This window comes from Hemicordylus capensis, chromosome 9, assembly GCF_027244095.1.
Source record: "Hemicordylus capensis ecotype Gifberg chromosome 9, rHemCap1.1.pri, whole genome shotgun sequence".
NCBI classification, from domain to species: domain Eukaryota; kingdom Metazoa; phylum Chordata; class Lepidosauria; order Squamata; family Cordylidae; genus Hemicordylus; species Hemicordylus capensis.
Window position 1 is genome coordinate 29,592,140 of NC_069665.1, and position 21,176 is coordinate 29,613,315.

Sequence of the window (21,176 nt, forward strand, 5' to 3'; positions counted from 1 at the left end):
CTGTAGCAGCAATTCCTCCTTTGCAAATTTTGTAGTTTCCCAGCCTGACAAAATTTGTCGCGCTTCATGCAAAACATCCGCTTTGGGGGTGAGCGGTAGAGGGCAAACACTTAACTGCTTTGGAGGAATAAAGCGAGCGCGTGAGGGAAAAAATTGAGCCATGCCCCGTGTGAGGCTCGAACTCACGACCTTCAGATTATGAGACTGACGCGCTGCCTACTGCGCCAACGAGGCTCCCGCGAAACAGTTTTCTACAGAGGGTTCTTGAGATCCATACAGATAACAAATGTACTTTAGCAGCGAGTATTTTTGTTTTTTCTCAAACCCTTTGCTTTTAAAAAACGCTGGATCTTTCCCCGCGGCATGGAGGGGGTGGGAGAGGACTGCTCCTCCAGTGTTCCGAGCTTTACCGTGAAAAGAAGCTACATTGCAATCACCTTAGGGATTCTGAAAGCATTGTGAAATCCTGAGCAAATAATCTCTCCTTCTATTACATTTTTTCCCTAATCACAGAAAAGGGAAAAGGACGTGGCTCAAGGTGACGTTATGTAAGCGCTACACATTAAACAATCACTTTATCTCAGCAAATTGCGCAGCTCCAGATCATAAGGTCTGCAATCCTATGTAAAAACAAGCAATACTAAGCCTGCTTGTTCCCCAGTATTTGATCCCACTGATTTCCCACTGCCTCTAGGGATATGTGCAGACTGCAGCCCTCATACCTAAAATGGGTGATGTGATCTAATGGCCCTTCTGATAGAGGGCTGGGAGCCAGAAATCCGTGAGCCAATGACTCACCGTAGCTCTGACTCACAGCATTTTGAAAGTCAATAACCATTAAACATTTACTACATGAGAGACAGTCATTATCGCATTCATCCTCACAAGGGATGGGAGCTACCCATGATTACTTGCTTAGCTGTCTGTAATATGGGATATTATTATTTTTTTAATTGAGACAGAGTGACGCCCATGGAGGCTGTGATGCAACCAAGCTGAGCTTTTAGCCTAGAGGCTGGCTGTTCTCCCTCCAGTTTGAATGGGAGCTGAATTCTTTGTCTGTAAGGCCAGCACCCAGGTCAACAGCACCCACTTCCAAGTCCCTATTGCTCAATAAGAACATAGCGACTGGCCCTGAGCCCAAAGCACAGAAGCTTCACTTTAGGTGGCAGCATTGTGAAGATGTGACCCAAGTGCCATTTGGAAATGCTGTGTATTCCTATCGCCCTTCAGAAGGAACCAAGGCATGCCAATAGCCCGTTAAGTGTCGTTCTTTTTATTTGTCCTGAGCAATTGCAACTAGACATTTCTGCAGCCCTGCGGTTGTCTTTGGTAGAATACAGGAGGAGTTTACCATTGCCTCTTCCCGTGCAATGTGAGATGATGCCTTTCAGCATCTTCCTGTATCGCTGTTGCCCAGTATCGGTGTTTCCCATAGTCTGGGAAACGTAACTGGCAATCTCTGGCTTGTTAATCAAGTCATTTCCCCACTTTGCCATTAGGTCCCCCTTACCACAGCATTTTTGCTCTGGTGTTATCCCTGAATGTCAAAGATGTCTTCCTCTTCTCCAGCTAGCCATGGGCTCCAAATTGGCTCCAAGTTGCAGGAAGAAAACAAGTTCTCCTGATGATGAAACAGATGACAGGCCTCATTAGACTTCAAGGACAACACACTTGTTGTGGACATAGAATTCTATGATGATACAATTACAGGAAATACTTGGCTTTGAGTAACCAGTAATTAATTGTCTGCTGATCTGCCACTGCAGAATGTAGCGACACTGTCTCGAGGACCTCCTTGTGTCTCCTTCTCAGTCATTAGTACAAACATATTTTACCTGCTGCTTTATGTTTTCTGATTATTGGACTTAATTTTTTAAAAATTAATCACCCGGGTCATATTTAGTTGAAAGGCAGAATGGAAATGCAAGTCATGCATACATAGAATAAAAAAGGTAGCGTTTAATCTAGAGGGATACATGGAGTGGACTCTGGTCCACAAAAGATGGGGTGTGCACTTCTATGGGATTCAGAGGTACAGTACCTCTGAACATGGAGGTTCCACACAGTCCTTCACTTCCAACACATATAGCCATCGTAACGACTGATAGTCAGTGTCTCTCCTCCATGACTTATGCCTCCACAACTTTATAGGCTGGCCTGGGGGTCACAAGCATGACTTGTCCCCCTAGCTAAGCAGGGTCTGCACTGGTTATATATGAATGGGAGACTAGAAGTGTGAGCACTGTAAGATATTCCCCTTTTAGGGGATGGGGCTGCTCTGGGAAGAGCAGAAGGTTCCAAGTCCCCTCCCTGGCAGCATCTCCAAGCTGCTGCCAGTCGGGGTAGACAAGATGGACCTATGATAGAACATAAGAACGGCCCTGCTGGATCAGGCCCAAGGCCCATCTAGCATCCCATTTCACACAGTGGCCCACCAGATGCCACTGGAAGCCCACAGGCTGGAGCTGAAAGGGGCATGCCCTCTCTCCTGCTGTTACTCCCCTGCAACTGGTACAGAGGCATCCTGCCTTTGAGGCTGAAGGTGGCCTGTAGGCTCCGACCTCTCCTCCATGAAGTTATCCAAACCCCTCTTAAAAGCCATCCAGGTTGCTGGCTGTCACCACATCTGGTGGCAGAGAATTCCACCAGCTGATTATGCGTTGTGTGAAAAAAGTACCTCTGTTTGCTGGTCTTAAATTTCCAGGCAATCAATTTCATGGGATGACTCCTGGTTCTGGTGTTATGGGAGAGGGAGAAGAATTTCTCTCTATCCACCTTCTCCACTCGGTATATGGCAGCTTCCTATGTCTGCCTGCCCAGAGTGCCTGCGATAAGCAAGAAATGCCCTCCCCTTTACTAGTGGGAGTGGGAGAGAGCACTCTGCATGTGCTCAGAGGAGGCAGCCTCTGCTGCATAGCCGCACATGGTGCTTTCAATTCAGGCACAGACGAGCCCTAGACCTGGGGGGCCTTTGGTGGCAGCTTTATTGAGCTTGTGGAGGGCCGGGGGGAGGGGGACGACCGCTGACCCTTCGGCCCAGGGCTGCTTCTCACACGTGGCTCCCCAGAGGTTGTTGGGCTACAACTCCCCTCCTCCTCCTCCTCCTCCTCCTCCTCTTCAGCCCCCATGGCCACGTTGTAGCCCCACAGCCTCGGGGACCCACGTCTGAGAAGGAAGGAGCCCCCGCTTTAGTCGTCCGCCCAGGGCCCAGCAAAACAGGAGCGGGCCTCGCTCGGCCTCCTCCTCGGGGGGGAAGGAGAGTGACCATGGCAACGGCAGCGACAAGGAGGGAGCCGCTCTGGCGCGCGCCCCGGGCGCTGATTGGTGCGCGCGCGCCCGCCCGCCTGCCGCAATCCTCCCAACAACGCCCTCCCCCTGTGCTGTGGGGGGGGGGCGGCTCTGTGTCGCGGCGCGCGCAGGCGCACTGGGGGCCACGGCCGTCGGCTCCCTGGAAGCTGGTTTTCCTCCTCCAGCTTTCCGTCGCGCCGGCGCACTGCGGAGCTGGGTGGGGGTGGGGGAACGGAGGGATGTCGACGGCGTCCTGTGACGCAGGCAACTCGGGAGAGCGAAAGGGGCGGGGCCTGGGGGCGGTCAGCTGATCGCGGGCGGCGCTTGGAGGGTGGATGGGCCGCTGAGCCGCGAGAGAGTCGGAGGACCCGCCGCCGCCGCCGCCGCGATGCCCTCGGAAAAAAGCTTCAAGCAGCGACGCACCTTCGGTGGGAAGCCGACCCGCTCGCGACCCGCAACCCCCGAGGGAGGCGGAAGGCTCGGGCCCCTCCGCGGGGGGGGGCAAGAAGGAGCAGGATCGGGCCCCCGGGGGGAGGGGATCAGGATCGGGGCCCCGAGGGGGGAAGGGGATCAGGATCGGGGAGGGAGCTCTTGGGGAGGAGAACTGGGGCAGGCTTCAGATCGTCAAGGAGGTGCCTCTGAGGAAGGCTAGGGAGATGGAGGGCCAGCCCGCCCCCCATCTAGGAAGAGGGGGCTGGTGGCTGCCCCCAAAGAGAGGAGGAGGAGCTGGGTCTGATGAGGGGTTGTGGGGATGGAGGAGGGGGTGCTCTGAAAGGAGTGGGCTAGGTCTGGAGCTGATATGGGAAAGTGGGTCTGGGGGGAGAAGAGGAGGTGGCCAGAGAGGTGTGTGGGGAGGGAGGGAGAGGGTGGCTCCCTGGAAGGCTGGGTAGGGTGGGTGTCATGGTTGAAGGTGCTGGGGTGTGTGTGTGTTTGTGTTTAGACCTGGGATGATGGGGGGCGGGATGGCCAAGGAAGTGTCTGTCAGGTGGGTGGGAGGTCTCCGTGGGGCTCTCAGGGAGGAGGGGGAGAGAGCTGGTTAAGGTGGGGAGGATTCTCTGAAGGAAGGGGGATGTGATGGGTGGCGCATGGGGAAGAGTAAGGTGGTTAAGCCCAGGATGGAGGAAGGAAACCCACCCACCCACCCCACTCAACAGACAAGGGAATGGGCTCTCTTCCCCCTCCCAAATACTTCTGGCGTTTTACTTCCCACCTGCCAGTGGGAAGGGGACTTGGGACCCTTTTGCTCCGCCTAGATGTCAGGGCAATGATTTTAGGAAGAGACGTGGGGTGGTGCACACCTCCGGACTCTGGAATGATACAGGGCTCTGTGATTCTCCCCACCCCGCACCCCCCCACCAAGAAGGGGCTTTGGGTGCATGCCTCCATCCGCTTCCTCCCCCACCCGCCTCCAGGCCCCAAGGTGGAGGGCCGGCCTTGAGGCCTGGCACCTGCAGGCCATGTTATGGGGACGCCGTGGGCCCAAGGCCTGTTTATGCCTCTGCTGCCGTTTGCGGAGCCCAAGCGCCAACAGAGGAGTAAACAGGCCCTAGTGCCAGCTTCCTCCGCCCTGAGTCGCCAGGCATTGTAGCGGGGCTGGCGCCGGGCCTGTTCTGCGCTCCTCTCTACTTCCTTTTGTTAATAGCACTTAGGGGTGTAATGCTGACACGGGGCCTATCCTTTGTCAACTGTCAAGTCACTGGGAATGAGTGCTGTGGGTCCTGATGGGGATCTGGGTGCCGTTCCTGGGGTTTTGGTCTGTGCTGAATGTTGTGGCACTTGCCATCTGGATTCCATGGGACTGCCTGAGTTTCCGCCTGAGCCTTGGTTGGAGTATCTTTCTTTAGGGGGATGGAGCTACTCAGTTCGTCCCTAAAGATCGCGGTGCCTGCCCTTTCCTCTCCTGGGCACCACTGGAGCTCTTACTCCCTTCGTCCTTTTTGAGCCAGACCTTTTCTGAGTGCTTCAGTTGCTCTGGTCAGGAAGAATCCATAGACGTGTTTGCCTCTGATCTGCTGTGTCAGTTTGTTGTGAGGAGGCAGATAGTGTTGAATCATTGGGCTGCAGTTTTCTCAGTCCTGTTGATAAACAAAACCTCCCGGGAGTGTGACCTCTTCCAAAACGTTGCAAGCACCAACCAATCACTCAGGGGGAGAGAAGCATTTGTTTTTTGAAGGCCTAGGAAGAGGTTTGCATCCTGGCAGACAGCTTCAGGTTTAGCTGCGTAATGTGATTCAAGCAGCTCGGTGTCACAAGCCCCAGGGAGGTTTAAATGTAAAGTTCTCTGGCTTGTCCTTGCCCTTGCTTCTTAAAAAACTCTAGGAAGACATTGGGTAGCTTTTTTCTTGTTCTTTCTTTGTTCTGCCTAAACTGGTTTTCCTGCTTGCATGCTGGAGTAGAACAAAAATCATGGCGTTTTCCTGCTATGCTGCAGAAAATGAAAGTAAAGGTCACGCTTGCTGTTTGTTTTTCTTTACAACGCAGTATTGGGCGCCATAACTCATAGTGTCTCGGCTAGAAAGAAATTCCCAAATGAAAGCTCTCTGGCACTGTGTGACTCCCTAAAACTATCTGATATACTTGAGTGGATGCTGGGAATATTTTGCATGAATCACCTCTGCCTTCTATTTATATCCTGCTTTTCTCCCTGGAGCTCAAGGTGATGTACCGGAGGCTCTGGGGCTGTGTGTGTCATCCAGGCATTGACCCAGACACAGAGCTGCTTTGCTTCAGTGGGGTTGCTATACTATGGCCTTTCAGACCATAGTAGGCTTGGACATTTTTCTCAATTGCAGCTCTGAATCCAGGGACACACCTTCTTATTGCCTTTTGCACCTAACTTCTAGCTGCAGTAGCTATAACACTATCTCTCCTTCTGGTTTTCAAAATAAACAGGATAACTGGTAGAGGAGAGAGAACTTTAAATGTACACAATGTAGGTTTTATGTTTGAACTCTCTATGCAAGAAAACACAAACATTGATTTCTGTGTGAGAAAGGCTTAAGGCTTGGCAGCAAGGATATTTAATTAGAGGTATAAAGCCTTCCGTGTGAAGTGGAGCTAAGGCAAATAATTGGCCTCCATTAACCAAGAGGATGATGGAACATCTGAACCAGTGTCACTCTTGCTGGCTTTCTTTACCTGTGCATATGTGGTCAAAAAGTAATAAGATTCTGCTTTCCCATGTCAACTCTACTTATTAGCATTCCTACCCCACCCCCCCACCACCACTCCGCCCCAGTCAACTTGTGCGCTATACATTGGACAATTTTAAAATCAGATTAACCATTAACACATTTTTGCAACAGATACTGCATTCTGCTAGGAAGGCGGCCAAGTGGCTACCACTGCTACTAATGCTCTTGAACTCCACCTTGGGTATATTAATGGTTGGAGCTTAAGTGCTTTCATTTGCATCTGCTTTTTTTTTTTTTTTTTGAGTGTGTGTGTTTTTTCCAGGGTGATGAAGCCCCAAAGAAATTAAGGATACTGTAGAGGTGTCATTTTTGTGACAATTGCATTTTGAAGCATTTCAGAACAACTTTCTTTTTTCCCTCCCCTACAGAACAAAGGGTAGAAGATGTCAGACTCATTCGGGAGCAGCATCCAACAAAAATACCAGTGAGTAGATTTCCAGTCATTTGTCCATCTCATAGTGAGACTTGGTCAAGAAAATCCAGTGGTAGGCCATGACACCCCCCCGCCACCCCCCCCCCCAAAAAGCACTGACAGGACTACCAGTTAAACATTCAGATTTCAGTATCTCATCAGGGTTGGCCAAAGAAGGTGTGCTGCCCTGGATGAAGGCTCATTTTGCCATCTGCCCTCTGCCTTTGCTCACACCACCGCTGCTGACATCTTGTTGTATATGGGGGCAGGCACTTGTGTGTTTTCCTTGAGGGTCTTCTTGATTGCAGCCTCTCTTTTCTGTTTCACATAATGGAATGAGGGGGCTGGGAAGAAAGACTGAAATGGGGTGGGGGGGGGAAGATGAAGATGACATTTCCCACTTCAGATATTTGGGACAAGGTCCCAGGTGAAGGAGGAATTGTGTTTCCCTCCATATAACACTTTTTCTGTGCTCTGTACAGGGGAATGGACACCTTTGCTCTGTCTACTTGCATAGAGCAAGGGGAAGTAAGCTACAGCTTGGAAAGCTGGAGGGGAGGGCATGCTGTTGCTCCAGATCTCAGATACCGATTGATTAAATGTATTATGGTCCAGGGCCAGAAAACAAAAACAAGAAAGAAAAACACAGGAGAATTAATACAACTTACAGTAACTTGCATTACATCCGTTTACAATTTTATAGTTACATTCTCAGATCCTGTTGTCCCAAAAATCTGAGGCATGGGTGAGGAATTGTGTTAGGGGTTTCAAATCCATCACCTCAGTGATCCTATTGCCCCAAGCAGCTGCTTGTGCTGCCTGTGGAGTTGGGCTAGCCTTGGTAGTAATAACTAAAGATCCTTTGAACGAAGTTCCTGAACATGCTCCTGCCTCTGTTCTGTAAAACTGGGTAAAATTGAAAGCTGAAGTGTGCTTGGAGTGCTACGTTGTATACAACAATTCTGTTGTGTAGTGGTGGTTGTTAGTTTACAACTTGCAAATTTTTCCTTGCATTACCATCACAATATTCTGGGCCCACCTGTGCAGGCCTCAGCAGGTTTCTTTGATGAGGGAACAGGACTGTGCATGTGAGAAATGAACTCCTGCTAAGGCAGCAGGACCCATGGATAAGGGCTAGCTGAGTATAAAAGCAAATGTGTGTTGCTAGAAAGACAATCTCACCCTCTTGAATGTCACCTTATTTAGTGTGTCTAGGAAGCAGTCATAGACAAAGCACTTGCTTCTCAGATTCAGCCTCTGAGATCTTAAAAAGAGCTCTGTTTGCAGGGCTGGGAAGTCCCTTGCCTAAGATCAGGGGGGAGTGAGGGCGCTGTCGGTCAGTGTAAGCAATCTTGGGCTAGTTGAGGCTGTTGTTCCAGGAGAGTTTTATGTTCCTGTTCTAAGTCCTTGGACTGGATAAGTTGGCGGAAAGCTCCCAATTTGCAAACCTGGTTTCCATTATGCATGGGGATGCCACAAAGTTGTATTGTTGCACTTGCTAGATGTAGGCTGCATGTTTGTGGCATTGTGTGGGTTTTCCTTGGCCCAGAAAGCAAGGGGAAAAAACACCCAAATGGTCTTAAAGATTCCTGTGCATCTTAATTAGACTAGTCTTACCTTCATTTCTACACTGTCGTAGATTTGCTGGAAGCCAGTATAGGTTTATTGGAAGCAAATGCCTTTGCTCTCATTGCAACATGCTCCCTATTAAAACATATTGCACATCAAAGTAAAGCACCTGGAAGGAAGCTGTCCTGATCAGAGCAGCATGCTGCTCATGTTGACCTTAAGCGGCGGCCTTTGCCTGACAACTGCGTGTTCTGTATCAAGTGAAATGAAAAGCTCTTCAATTCTGGGTTTGGGGCTGTTTTCTTTGTTTCTCAAACAAAAATGCCACAATCAGAAGCAAACAATATGGTTCTGGCGGACTCCACTTATCACATCTATTAGCAGAAACTACTTTGCAAACAAGTTGTTCAAAATGTTTCTTGTTTATTGCTAGATAGTGAATCAGCCAAGAAGCGCTCCATAATCTTATTACACATAATGCAAAACATAAAATGGAGCAAATAATACTTACCTGATCACATTGGTGATGTATCCAGGTACCTAAGCAAATTCAGTTTCTTCCACAAGGGGACCTGTTTGCAACATTCATACTTAAGTGGCTGCGGAAGTATCAAGTAGTCTTGTTCCTACTTCTAAAAACAGTGGGCCACGGAGTAACGTCCAGTTCTGTTCTTAAACTTTTAATACGGTTCTCTTATCAAATCAGCGTTGGCCATCTTTAACGAATGCCAGCTTCAGGATAAATAGGCTTTATGTAACCACATTCACCTCTTTCAGTAGCATCTATATACTTGTGAATAGTGAGCACAAGTTGGCTGTCTGTGAGGCAGCCCACCTTGTGCCAGACAAATGAGCCCAGGGAGGCTGAACCAGGCTGTGCTTTGAAATGGTTATAGGGCATTGTTGTACAAAGCTTGGATTTTTAATGTGGGCTTCCCATTATTATTATTTATTTTTAAAGAGCCCTATGGGGCATTTCAGATAACTGGAGCTTTACTGAATGCATACATAATGTCCTATATGAAATGCACAAGAGAACAGTATATTTTTGGAAAATAGTTTATTAGCCAACCTGTTATAGCTTTGGCTTGCTTGGTGATTTTCTCCACCCACCTACAACCCTGTTTTTTATTTGTTATTTTGTATGACAACACAGGAGAATAGAAGGTGTCTAGGTAAATGGTAGGAGCTTCAGTATCACACATCTGAAAAACACTGAACTTCCATTCTCTCTCCCGTTTTTTATCTCCTGTGTGCAGAGTGCTGTGCAGCTGTAGTGGTAATCCTGGACACAATCTGCCAGAAGTCTTATCTTCTAGCTTTATTGACATGGACACTGTGCAAGGCATTGGGAGCTCCTGATTTTCTAGCACTGTAGAGAGTGCAGATGTCATTTAAAGTCTAAACTTTTACCAATATTAGAAGTTGAACAGACCACTGAAAGTAACCTCACTGAACTTCTATATCTGAAGTGGAAGTAGCTTTCTGGGTCAATCCAATGAGTAAAAATATGTCTGAAGACTAAAGTTTCTTCTCTATACTGAAAAGGGCTAAAAAAAAAACACTACAACTGTGCCATCTTTTCCAGGTAATAATTGAAAGGTATAAAGGAGAGAAGCAACTTCCAGTTCTGGATAAAACAAAGTTCCTGGTCCCGGATCATGTCAACATGAGCGAACTGATCAAGATTATCAGGTATCTAACCTGTCTGCAGGATTAGGTCTCCATGTCAGACCAGTATCTCATGTGATGTACACAAAAAAATGTTCCAAGTGTGAAAACCTAACATCTAGCAATGATTGAGACAGTCCTTGCACTTACAAAACACTATATTGTTTACTCTTCTCAGAAAAGATAGCCATTTCCTGTGCCTCAAAGACTTCTCTGGCACATGACTGCAGCTTCTATAAAACTGAGGCAAAGAAGGGCATAATGAGTGACTAGTACACTGATCCATTAATGCCAATTGTTCTGCCATCTGATTAAAAAGGCTAACCAATCCTTAGTATGTAGGATGCAGTCTTTAGTACTTCTCATGCCCTTTCTGTTAGGCAGCACAGGGCACAAACAGGTTGTCTTGAGGCTTTAGAAGATCCACCTAGCTGCACCTCCTTTGTCTCCAGTGTTACTTGGGTGAGGAGGCTGCCTTCAGGGTTGGGTTCCCTTCGTCAAATATGATTTCCAGTGCCCATGTGATGTTTTGCTTTGGTAAGGAGGGAAAGACTGTTGCTAAAACTGGAACTTCCAAGAACAGCTCCATGGGCCTTGCTCTTCAGTTTCTTGATACTTGATGTTGCATTTTAAAGGCGCCTGCCTTGTCTAGCGGAAGTGCCCATGCAGTTTCCTGAGGGCTTCTCTGTGTCTTCCAGGCGCCGCCTGCAGTTGAATTCCAATCAAGCTTTCTTCTTACTGGTGAATGGACACAGCATGGTGAGCGTTTCAACACCCATCTCAGAAGTGTACGAAAGCGAAAAGGATGAGGATGGATTCCTGTACATGGTGTATGCCTCTCAGGAAACATTTGGTGTGAAACCCTCCGTGTAAACCATACTCAGTGGCTTGTAGCCTAGGATAGTTTTTACCCCTCCCTCCCACAGGAAAAAGAAAGGGATGTTACCAGCCTGCTCACAGTAGTTGTGCTTAGTGGGTATTCTCATCGTACCTTGTTTTGTTTGTGAATATTTGAACAGATGAGTGCCAGTATGGACAAGCAGCCCAGCTTCATAGATCTCCTATAAAATTCACACCGGCATTCTTGCTTTAAAGCCTCTGGAATCCGACTGAAACCATACCATGCATGTTAAGTTGCCAATAAAAGGGATGTTTGAATTGCTCTAATCATAGGAACTTGGGCTGTTAAGTAAACTGAAAACAGTTCTGTGTGACATCTCCTTCTATTAAGTCCTGTCTCTGCTCCTACAAAACTGCTTTTCCCAGAAAGGGAACCGACAGGAGTTAAGATCTCTGTGCATCACCTCCTTAGCCAAGATCTTTTGCCTTGGTGTTTGGTAAGTCAGGATGTGTGGTGGAGAGGGGAGGCAATTTAATGCCATGGTACTGCTACTCTAGAAAGTAAAATAGCAGATTGCTAAACATTATGTATACCAAACACCACAGCTTTACTCTAGTTTAGGAAGTGTGTATTTTAAAACTAGGCTATGCACTTGAGCTAACTAAAAGAAACTTGGCAGTCTAGCAGTCTCTAGTATTTGGACCAATAATCTTGTGCAGTGTATTAAGTGTCTCTTGCACAAGCCTGCAGGAGCCCTACAGCAGGGCTTACTTTGACCATTTGTTCAGAGAAATTGATTGAAAGAGAACGCAGGACTTTGAGGACAACCAGTTGCAAGAGCAATGTGAGAGGAGACAGGCACACTGCAAGGTCTTTGCGGTTTCTCTCTCTAACTAGCATATTGACCTCTCTTACCTGCCAAGTTCTCAGACTTTGTTGGAAAACAGCACCTTCGTGTTACACCCTTGTTGAGCGTCCTGGTTTGCTTCTGCAGCAACGCCAAGCTGTTTCAACTCAAAGGCACTTTTTAAGTGTCTGCTCGTAATTTGAAAGCAAGGGTGAATTTCCCCTTGTGGTAAGACTGTTAAATGTTTGAAGTTACAGAGAGCGGATGGGTGCTCTGTCACCAAAGCTTCCTGTCAGATGCATGGGGGCAAAACCTTACTCTCACTGTAAACAGGTCACATCCTATGCAAAAGCAAAGGACTTCAGTGTCCTGCTTCCAGTTATTGCACAGTGAAATGTAGCAGGCAGGCTAGACTTACCCATGTATATTAGTGTGTAAATTTAACTACATCCATTGTAGCAAGCTAACTTTCACTAGGGGGAGAGGAGAGCAATGCTATCTCTTGGCACGCTGTAGCACATCAGTAAGAGAAGCAGTCTGTACCTTCTGCATGCATCTGTTCAGTACTTGCTTCTAACTTTTAAACTGTTCACTGTGAGCTTTCATTTCACTGTAAAATGTTAAACAGCCTGTCCTGTTCAGTTTGAGATTTTTCTTCATGATAGCCATCTTAATTGATCCATGGTCTATTCCTGTACAAATGTTTTTTAAAAGTGCTGATATGATTGCATCCCAGTTTGATTAGACATTGTGGTAATCTACAAGCCCCTCTTCAGACTGCTTCTAGCACTATGTACCAAGACCAGTAGTGTTGCAGAATGGAAAGATCTTACAGCAAGAGCTTGTGTGGCCATATTAAACACGCTGCCGGGGGGTGGGGCAGCACAGGCACTGTCCTCCTTGGACAGGGGGAAAATCTGGCCTGTTTTCCAAGTTTGGAGAAAGCTGGATTCCAAATGGTTCACTGAAGAAATGCATAGGAGGCACAGCATTCGAAGAGCCTCCTGGCAGATGAGGCTGGCTGGAGTGTGGCCCTTGTGCAGACAAGCGGTGGGATGGCTCTGCTGTAGCTGCCTCCAGCCCCCACTTCTGAGGCAATTCCTGTTCTGTTAGGCTTTGGTTAAGCCTGCTGAACGCAGAGTGAGCTTGATTATATTCTTTAGCTTCCAAATGAAAAGGGAAAGAAAATGTATTAAACTCTATGTCTGAAAAGACACTACTTTTGGTCTCTTTTTTCAGTACATTTACTTGAATAAAAACATTCTAAAAATGTACATTTTTTTACTTTTAACAAAGTATAATAAAACATAAAAATCCCAATACCAGAATACTTGACACATTTCAAAATCAAATTAGATGAATATTAAATATTTACAAAACTTTTAATATTTATAAAGTTACATGCACTTTTGTAATACTAGATGTAAAATGGCTCAAAATGGGCAGAGTCTCCTTCATTCCTAGTGGAAGGTTATGTTCAAAAAAACATATTAGCCTGCACTTGAGACAAGCTGCTTTTCCTACATTTGCAAGTTTACTGCTTTAAAGTGCTGCTTTAACTCCTACCTTTGGCCACATCCAGTAAAGCAGCTTATGTGTTGCAAATATGCATACTGTAGTCTACAAAAAAATTCTTCCAACTTTAGGAGAAGTCAGCCTCAGACTAGGGATTGAGCACAAGTGACATCCTAGCCACTTGAGGAGTTGCCTTGTAGGAGACATGGTGGCTGATCTTTGGGTACCTTAGTGTTTTTACTCCAGCATGGCATGAAATGCAGGGTTTGTGTTTTGGAAACGTCATCCCTTGATCAGGCACTGACCTGCACTTTTATAGACTGCTTGAGAAGTTTCGTTAGTTGCGTATCTGTCAGGTCTCATACAGTACAGTCCTCTCCAATGAAGTTTACCACGCCAGACTTTGAATAAATACTTCAGTCCATCACGCCTAGGCTAGGACTGTTGGTGGTCTTGCATTATATGCTCTTTCATGATAGATGAGATGCATCCTCAAGACCTTTAGTGCAAGATTACAGCCAGACTATACCTGTGTCTTGAGGTCCATTTCCTCTTGCATTGAGGCTTGCTGTCAACTCTTCCTGTTTGAAATATCAGTCATTTTGACTTAACAGTGAAGAGCTGGTTTTTCCCCTTAAACTCACTAGAGGCTTATCTTGTAAAATTCAGATTAATACTCATAGGTGCAAACAAGGCAATCAGCTATCCAAAGCTTTCTTCCAGTGATTCTATTTGCCAGTACTTAAGCTAGACCAAGACAATTTTCTCTGAAAGCAGAATGGCTGGGAAACTATCATTTGACATGAAGGAAAATCTCAAGTTTTTGAACACCAAAGCTGGAGATTTCCCAATTAAAAGATACCTAGTTAAAGTTCTTAATAAATAGAAGTTCACATACCACCCTGTCCAATCTTGGCCACTGGAGCAGAATACCACTGGAACTTTCCAGAACAAAAAAGTGTGCCTTTAGGAGTGTCATTCTACTTAAAAATGGAGACATTTGGCTTTCAGCACATATGCCAGGTCACTGGAGAAGCTCTCAATGTTCGCAGTAAACATTAAATGAAAGATGCAATACAGAATGGCAAGTGGTTCCTGCTGTTGTCAAGGGCATTAAGGCAGAGTGGAGTGCTTGGTCAGTTCTCATCACCTTAGTGGCTTTATGGCTTTACAAAGCTTCTTAATACTATCAGTCTGTTACTGACCTCAAACATCCAGTCATTGCAAACATAATTGTCTCTACACATATATATGTAATACTATTTCGCTTGGGTCAAACTGAGGATATGGGAGTCTTGTACTTCATTGCATAGAAATAACTGAAGGTTTTCTGGAGTGGGGCTGCTAGAAGACAGGTGTCTTTATAGCTTTGGAGTTTGTTTCCAAGAAGCCAAGAACTGCACGGAGCCCATGCTAGGCTTCTCCCAGAGAGATTAATTTTGCGCCAAACCCCTCAGATGCCTCTAAGCAAGAAAGTACACCAGCATAATAAAAAGGGAAACAGGTACGGACAAGACACACTGCACTGAAAGATGATGTAGAACTTACACAAGGCAGAAAAAGCATCCCTGCTTCCGCCACACAGTCCCTAGCTACATGCCCAAGCTGCTGCCATTCACACAGTTGCTTCCAGAGAGAAGATCACAATCCCATGCAACAGCAACTGAATTTTAGCAGCACGTGTATATGCAGCAGGGAGATACAGGCAAGCCCAGCTCCCTGGCACCTGTACCTCTAATGCTCGCAGTCAGCAATACTCATTTGCATTATGCATGTAACATGCTTTGTGTACACCCATGAAGAAATCTGCAAGAAGCAGTTTCAACTTCAGCCTATCAGTGAAACCATGAAATAACAACCACCAAGGCAGCAGCAGCAGTTGGCATCCATACAGAGACTTGCCTCCACTTGAGCACGGCAGGTCCACACCATTTCAACTCTGCCAGATGAGCTTTGCTGGCTTCATCCTAACAAGTTAGTAGAGATGGCGACTAGCTAGTCAGCATCAAGCTAATAGGCGACAGTGTGTTTCAATAAAGGAGGCAGACTGTAAACAGCAAAAGGGATAAGATTACTACCATTGTTTACATGTTGTGACTTCTTTTGGTTCTAAATCCTGTAAGCAAAAGCTCTTCCAGAAAGAGACTTTTGCTATGCAAAGTCAAGCAGCTGCTTGCAAACTCTGCAAAGAGTTATTATTCGTTAGAAGGCAGAGAAATGTTTCTTGCAGAGAAAACCAATATGTGGTGACAGACTCAAAAGTTGCAGAGGAAGTTTTTCTCTCTTTTTAAAATCATTGTTTATAATCTCAGTCTCTGGCGCGAGACCCTTGAAAATTAAATTTAATCCACTGCTGGTAACTTAGTTCTATTTAGGAATAAATGATGAGAAGCATCGCATAACCATTTCCAGAATGAACGGAAACTTCCACCTTTGTTCTTTTGGAAGAGAAAGGAGAGAGGATTAAGATTTCTTTATTAGAAGTTCACATAGCCTGCTGGTGTCTAGTTTCAACAGTTGAAACATCGGTTGTCTCTCCTACTGGACTCAGTCTGCTCAAAGTGCAGATAGAACAGAATTATACATTCTCCTGTAGTGCAATCCTTTAAAATCCCAGAGTGTAGTGCCTGATTTGTTTTGAGAAGCAGTAGACATTTTTACCTAACCTCACAACGCTAGAGTCCAGCAGGCAAATGGCTACTGAACCATCAACCTCTAGCTCTCACTCCAAATTACAACATAGCTGCCCAGGAGTTTGAGTTTCCAGCACAAAAAGTCGAAGTATGGCAACATTCTTCAGCAAAAGTGCAGGAGTTTATAACAGACAGAAAGGTTGGCCAGTTTCACCTGCCATTTGGAAGGTCCAACATTAAGATCCATGTTGTAATTTTGGCAAATCAGTAAAATGAGTTTCACAGACCCTCTAAGCTTCAGTTCTTTCCTACTATAGTGGAGTAGAGCACCTTTGGATTTAAAAAAAAAACATTAAGCTCAACAACAAGTGGACTTTTCAGGTTCCAATTTGAAGTTTCCTAATGGCTCCGTGGCTTTCGCCATCACAAGATACCAAGCCTGTGGAGCTAAGGTCAGTCCGTGGAATCTAGACTTTCTGCTGGTGGAGCGTATTTTAACCTAAACGTACCTATGGGGGGGAGAGAGAGAGAATACAAAGTCAGCAGTGCCAAAAAAAACCCCATTCATACCAGCTATACCCCATAGCAGTTTCGAGTCAGAGTCATACAGCTGCAGGCACTGGGAAAGCTTAAATTTAAATACCAGATCTCAGAACTTCTGAAAAATGCCAGATTACCTGGAATACTGGTCTCAAAAGTCTTATTTAGTTTAGAGTCAGAAGAGCAATCCCTTCCTGTCCCATAAGCCAAGTTCAGTTTAGCATGTTTGCTCTATGGCAAGTCCAATTCTCTGGCCCCTCCAGATTCTCATGCTCACCTCAGGGAGGTTCTATGGCTCATGCTCAAAGCAGAGATAAGCCCAAACTGGCATAGTGCAAGTGGAACCTATAGTGAACTCTGCTCAGGTGTTCCATCCAGTGGCGGAGCCAGCCGAACAGCGGCCTATGTTCTGCCCCACCAGAGACAGGCCATGCACGTGACGTCACGCACACTGCGGTGTGGCTCGGGCTCCGGACAGCTCCAAGTGAGCTCTTATTTCAGGCAGCATTTGCTGCCTGACAGCATTTATTTCCCTTCTCCCTCCAGCGAGGGAGGAGGGGAGAAAATAAACACTGCCTGAAATATGGGGGGGGGGGAGAGCTCACTCAGGCTATCTGCATGATATCATGTGCAATGGGGGCTCCTGCAGCCCTTATCATTGGCAGCCTGGGTTCTTTGAACCCATTTGCTCAATGGTGGCTCCGCCCCGGCTCCATCAGCTTAAGTGATTGGCCCTCTCCTCTGTGTCCCCCTCCCCCTCATCGAAACTGTCTTTTATGCAATCCTAACCTTGTCGATTGAAATCCATAGGTGGTTGCTTGCAGTCTTGAGCCCTGTGGCCACTGGCTCCACAATTGTAGCAGGAGAGATTCCCATTTTTTTTGTGGCCCGTACCACTGTTGCTGCTCATCATCCCCTGGGCTTGATAGACCCCTGCCGTGCCGGCCATAAAGCTCTGCATCGGTGGCACCGCAAACGTGGACTGCCCGCTCATGACCGAGTCCGGTGTTAGGCCGCCATTGTAAGGGGAATGAACCATAGGGAAAGCGGAGCTGCTGCTGTTGTACTGCTGCGTGTTGATGTAGCCATTGCTGCATAAAGGATTGAAGGGGAGGAAAGGAAAAGTAAACATTGAAGGTCCTGAAAAGGGGTGCTGGAAGTAGTTGGCATAGCTGACCGTCATGCCACTTGAACCACAGTTCCCGCTACAGCCACAGGAGCTGCACACTACGCAGCCAGGCGGCTGCTGTTGCTGGTGGTGGTGGTGGTGGTGATGGTGGTGGTTCTGATTTGGTACTGGGATACTCCCTGCTGAGCCACCACCGCTGCTGCTGCTGCTGTTGTAGAAACTGTTCTCTGCAGCGGAAGAAAGCGTGGGACTCGAACTGGGAGCAGGACAACTGGGGAGGCTTGCCATGTTTACAAAGGATGTGGAGGAGGGGTGACTGCTGGAAGAGGCAGTGTTGCTGTTTGCACAGAAGCTGTTGCTGGGCATCGGGGCTACTGGCATACTGCTCATGGCAGAAAAGGCCACTTTGGTGTTGGCTGTATACAGAGCAGTCCGGGGGCTGATTATTGCTGGGGAGACGCTGAAGGGCATATTACTGGCGCAGGAAGGTTGTCCTGCAATGGTCGAGTCAGTTGGAACCGAAGAGGAGACGAGGAGCTTGAGCGGGGGTCGTGCCACATGGAAGACTGTGCTGGATGTTACAGTGGCTGTGGTGCTAGTTTCCACAAGGATTCCTGGCTGCTGGGCTGTTTTCACCACTCTATCGAGGGTGGAAGCGTGTACCATTTTGGTCCGTGGACCAAAGTTAATGGAAGGTGTAGAGGAACCGTTTTCAGGAACTCCTGAGAGGACTTGCATGGGCTGATGGGCAGATGCTGGCATCCCATCCACAATTGTATTCCCAAAGCTCTTCTCCATCTTGATGCTACTTCGAGGTGGGCCAGGGGAGAATTTCGTCCTGTCTTCTAAAGACAAAAGTGAATGCATAGATGACGAAAGAAGCTTCATGTCTGTATTTCCTCGCTCTGACTTGTGCATAGAGTTTAGTATTCGGATTGGGGCGATATGAGGGGAGCCTGCAGCCATCATCTGTACTGGCAAGGTGTGGTGACTGGACGGACCGGACCCTGCATCGTTCTGCACTGGTAATACCTGAGCAGTAGGCCTGGCTGAGCTCGAGTTGAAGTGACTCAGTATCATTACCGGCTTCTCCTTCTCCGAAGTCTCCAAGTGGATCTCTGCACCTACAAGACAGAAAGTATAAATGTGGCTGGCTTCCTAAAGAGAGGCAAGCACAGTCACAAGAAGATGCAGCATCCCTTACGTCTTTCATTTTCCTCAGCACTGTCCGAGCTCTCTTCCCGGGTCTGGATTCCCATGGGGCTAGAGGAGCTGCTGGAGTATTCTGAAGAGCTCCCTTCACGGGGCGTTGTGGTGGTTGGCTGATCCACATCTACACGCAACTCTAGGAGAAAGAAAATAAGTGTGCATGTTTTGAAAAATCAAAAGCTTGTGAATATCAAAAGTCATCTTGGGGCAGCAAGAATCTAGTTAATACTGCAGATTGTATGGCTATGAAAAGAACATCTGACTGATAAAAAATAATCTAGGGTAGCCTAATCCTACTTCTGCTCATTTACAACCATTAGGAACCAAATTGTTGCGTTACATTTAACAAGAACTAGACAGACAAGGCTCAGCTCTCAACTGCTAAAGAAACACTTGTTTAAATGTTGCGCCTTGATTTACCTGCTGCATGGTTACCACGGATACTCTGGATAGGGCCAATATGAGTAGTAGGAGGAACTCTAGCTACCCCACTGCTGCTCACGGAGGGGGACATGGCTGGATTCAGGATCCGTTTCTCTGACTTTTCCCTAGAATGAAAAGGGAAGCTGAGGAAGCAATTGACATTTAAATCTGAATGGGTCCTCTAACAAGACAGCTATCTGCAGATGTGTCTGCCTAGACACTTGGAGAAGTTACTCCTTCTTCCAAGCAACCCATGGTAGGAGTTTTAGCTGCGCAGCAGTCCTGGGTTAGGCAGAGCAAGTTTTGTACTTAAGGAGGGATATGAATCTGCTGAACCCATCACTCCAGCCCTGACACCACACTGACACTTGAAGACTAGAACAGCCAAGACAGATTTGTTTTATGTCAAAGTATTCATTTTTGCTGTTAGAAAAAAATGGGGAAGTGGGGAATGGGAGAGAAGGCCTCCCCACCCAACCACCCCCCAAAAAACAAGAACAAGGGGGGGGGAGAACCACCACCCAATTTTCTCCCTGGGCCATCACATCTCTAACAAAAAAGGGGGTAGTACTTACAATGAAGTAGAGAAGAAAGAAGAAAACAGGGTACTAAAGTATGAAGAAAATAAAAAATATTTATTCATAACTATGTCAAAATCTGTAACCATGTACTAAATATTACAATATTAAATAGAGACCAAAACAAGAACCATATTGTGGATAGTCATACAATGTTAAGTAGAGGCCATAAAGTAAGAGCCACCCACAAAAACCATCACAATACAATGTTAAATGAAAACCAAAAGAAGGACCATATTGTTATGCAACAAGTTATTTGGCAGAAATTACTAGAGCTATTCTTCCGTAAGACCTGTTTCGGTCTCCATGAAGTATCTATAGTTGTGGATGAAGGTGACTGTTTTTCTTAAGATTTACCTTGAGATTTGTCCACTGAGTTTTTCCACTTGATGTATATTGCCACTTACTCTGATGAAGAACTCAAAAACGATGTTTAGCACTACACGTTTATGGTCTCTATTCAACATTGTATAACTTACTGCATGACTATCTAAATATGGTCCTTCTTTTGGTTTTCATTTAACATTATATTATGATGGTTTTCATCTGTGGCTCTTACTTTATGGCCTCTAACACTGTATCACTCATTGTATGACTATCCACAATATAGTTCTTGTTTTGGTCTCTATTTAATATTGTATTATTCAGTATATGGTTACAGATTCTGACATTGTTATGAATATATTTTTTATTTTCTTCAAACACTAGTACCCTGTTTTTTTCTTTCTTCTCTATTTCACATCTCTAGGACAGACTATTTCCATCATGTTTTCTTCAACACCTACTTTTCCAACTCCAGTTGAGTCTTGAGCTTCTTCTTTGCTCCCATGGTGAGGGACTCAAATTTATTCAGATCCTCTTCAGTAAGGCTCAGGAACTTGTGAAGAAGAAAGGAACAATTAATTTTATAGGGTACAATACACACACATCTGTAGGCTGTCACTTTTCTGAAAGCCTTCCAAAAACAATCAATCGTTTTAGATGAAAGATTTAAACCTGTCCTCCATTTTACATGTATGCAATAGGACCTCTAGCGAGATCTAGAGGCTACTCAATAAAACGTGAGAATAATTTACAAGGGTGTTATCCACTGACTATTCCTTGCAAAGAGGCACTGAGAAATATGAAGAATAACTAAAGTGTAAGTGGGTAGAAGAGAGAATGCCATAAGTCTTACATCACACATTACAGCCTTATGCACTGTGATAGATGGTTTTCAAAATAGCTATGTATTGTAGTCCACCTACTACAATGACGACGAATATTTGCATACCGCTTTTCAACTCAAGTTCCCAAAGCGGTTTACACAGAGAATGAATAAACA

General features: G+C 46.2%; 2 protein-coding genes and 1 non-coding gene across 4 annotated transcripts in view; 1 reads left to right on the top strand and 2 right to left on the bottom strand.

The window, feature by feature from the left end:
• Positions 1–161: 161 nt before the first annotated feature.
• Positions 162–234, bottom strand: TRNAM-CAU (transfer RNA methionine (anticodon CAU)). The gene has a single exon. It is a non-coding gene; the product is annotated as a tRNA-Met (tRNA).
• A 3,317-nt stretch (positions 235–3,551) lies between these two features.
• MAP1LC3B (microtubule associated protein 1 light chain 3 beta) lies at positions 3,552–13,044 on the top strand. The gene is made up of 4 exons (XM_053270620.1): positions 3,552–3,719; positions 6,854–6,909; positions 10,055–10,161; positions 10,836–13,044. The coding sequence occupies exons 1-4, from the start codon at positions 3,680–3,682 to the stop codon at positions 11,008–11,010; spliced, it is 378 nt and encodes a 125-aa protein (XP_053126595.1). The 5' UTR covers positions 3,552–3,679; the 3' UTR covers positions 11,011–13,044.
• A 1-nt stretch (position 13,045) lies between these two features.
• ZCCHC14 (zinc finger CCHC-type containing 14) overlaps positions 13,046–21,176 on the bottom strand; it is a 38,125-nt gene continuing 29,994 nt past the window's right edge. Inside the window, exons 9-13 of one of the 2 annotated variants that reach the window (XM_053270617.1) lie at positions 20,638–20,729; positions 19,272–19,417; positions 18,847–18,987; positions 17,303–18,766; positions 13,046–16,482 (exon numbers count right to left, since the gene is read on the bottom strand). In XM_053270617.1, coding sequence (XP_053126592.1) covers positions 16,427–16,482; positions 17,303–18,766; positions 18,847–18,987; positions 19,272–19,417; positions 20,638–20,729 — 1,899 coding nt within the window. In that variant the 3' untranslated portion in view covers positions 13,046–16,426. The remainder of the gene's footprint in view (positions 16,483–17,302; positions 18,767–18,846; positions 18,988–19,271; positions 19,418–20,637; positions 20,730–21,176) is intronic. The other variant, XM_053270619.1, reaches the window with a different exon arrangement.

What these genes read in the sequence shown, in the direction of transcription:
- MAP1LC3B (XM_053270620.1), top strand. Translation starts at nt 3,680, where the DNA reads ATGCCCTCGGAAAAAAGCTTCAAGCAGCGACGCACCTTCG. An exon ending in CAAGCAGCGACGCACCTTCG is followed by an intron (nt 3,720 to 6,853) that starts GTGGGAAGCCGA and finishes CCTCCCCTACAG; the next exon opens with AACAAAGGGTAGAAGATGTC. An exon ending in AGCATCCAACAAAAATACCA is followed by an intron (nt 6,910 to 10,054) that starts GTGAGTAGATTT and finishes CATCTTTTCCAG; the next exon opens with GTAATAATTGAAAGGTATAA.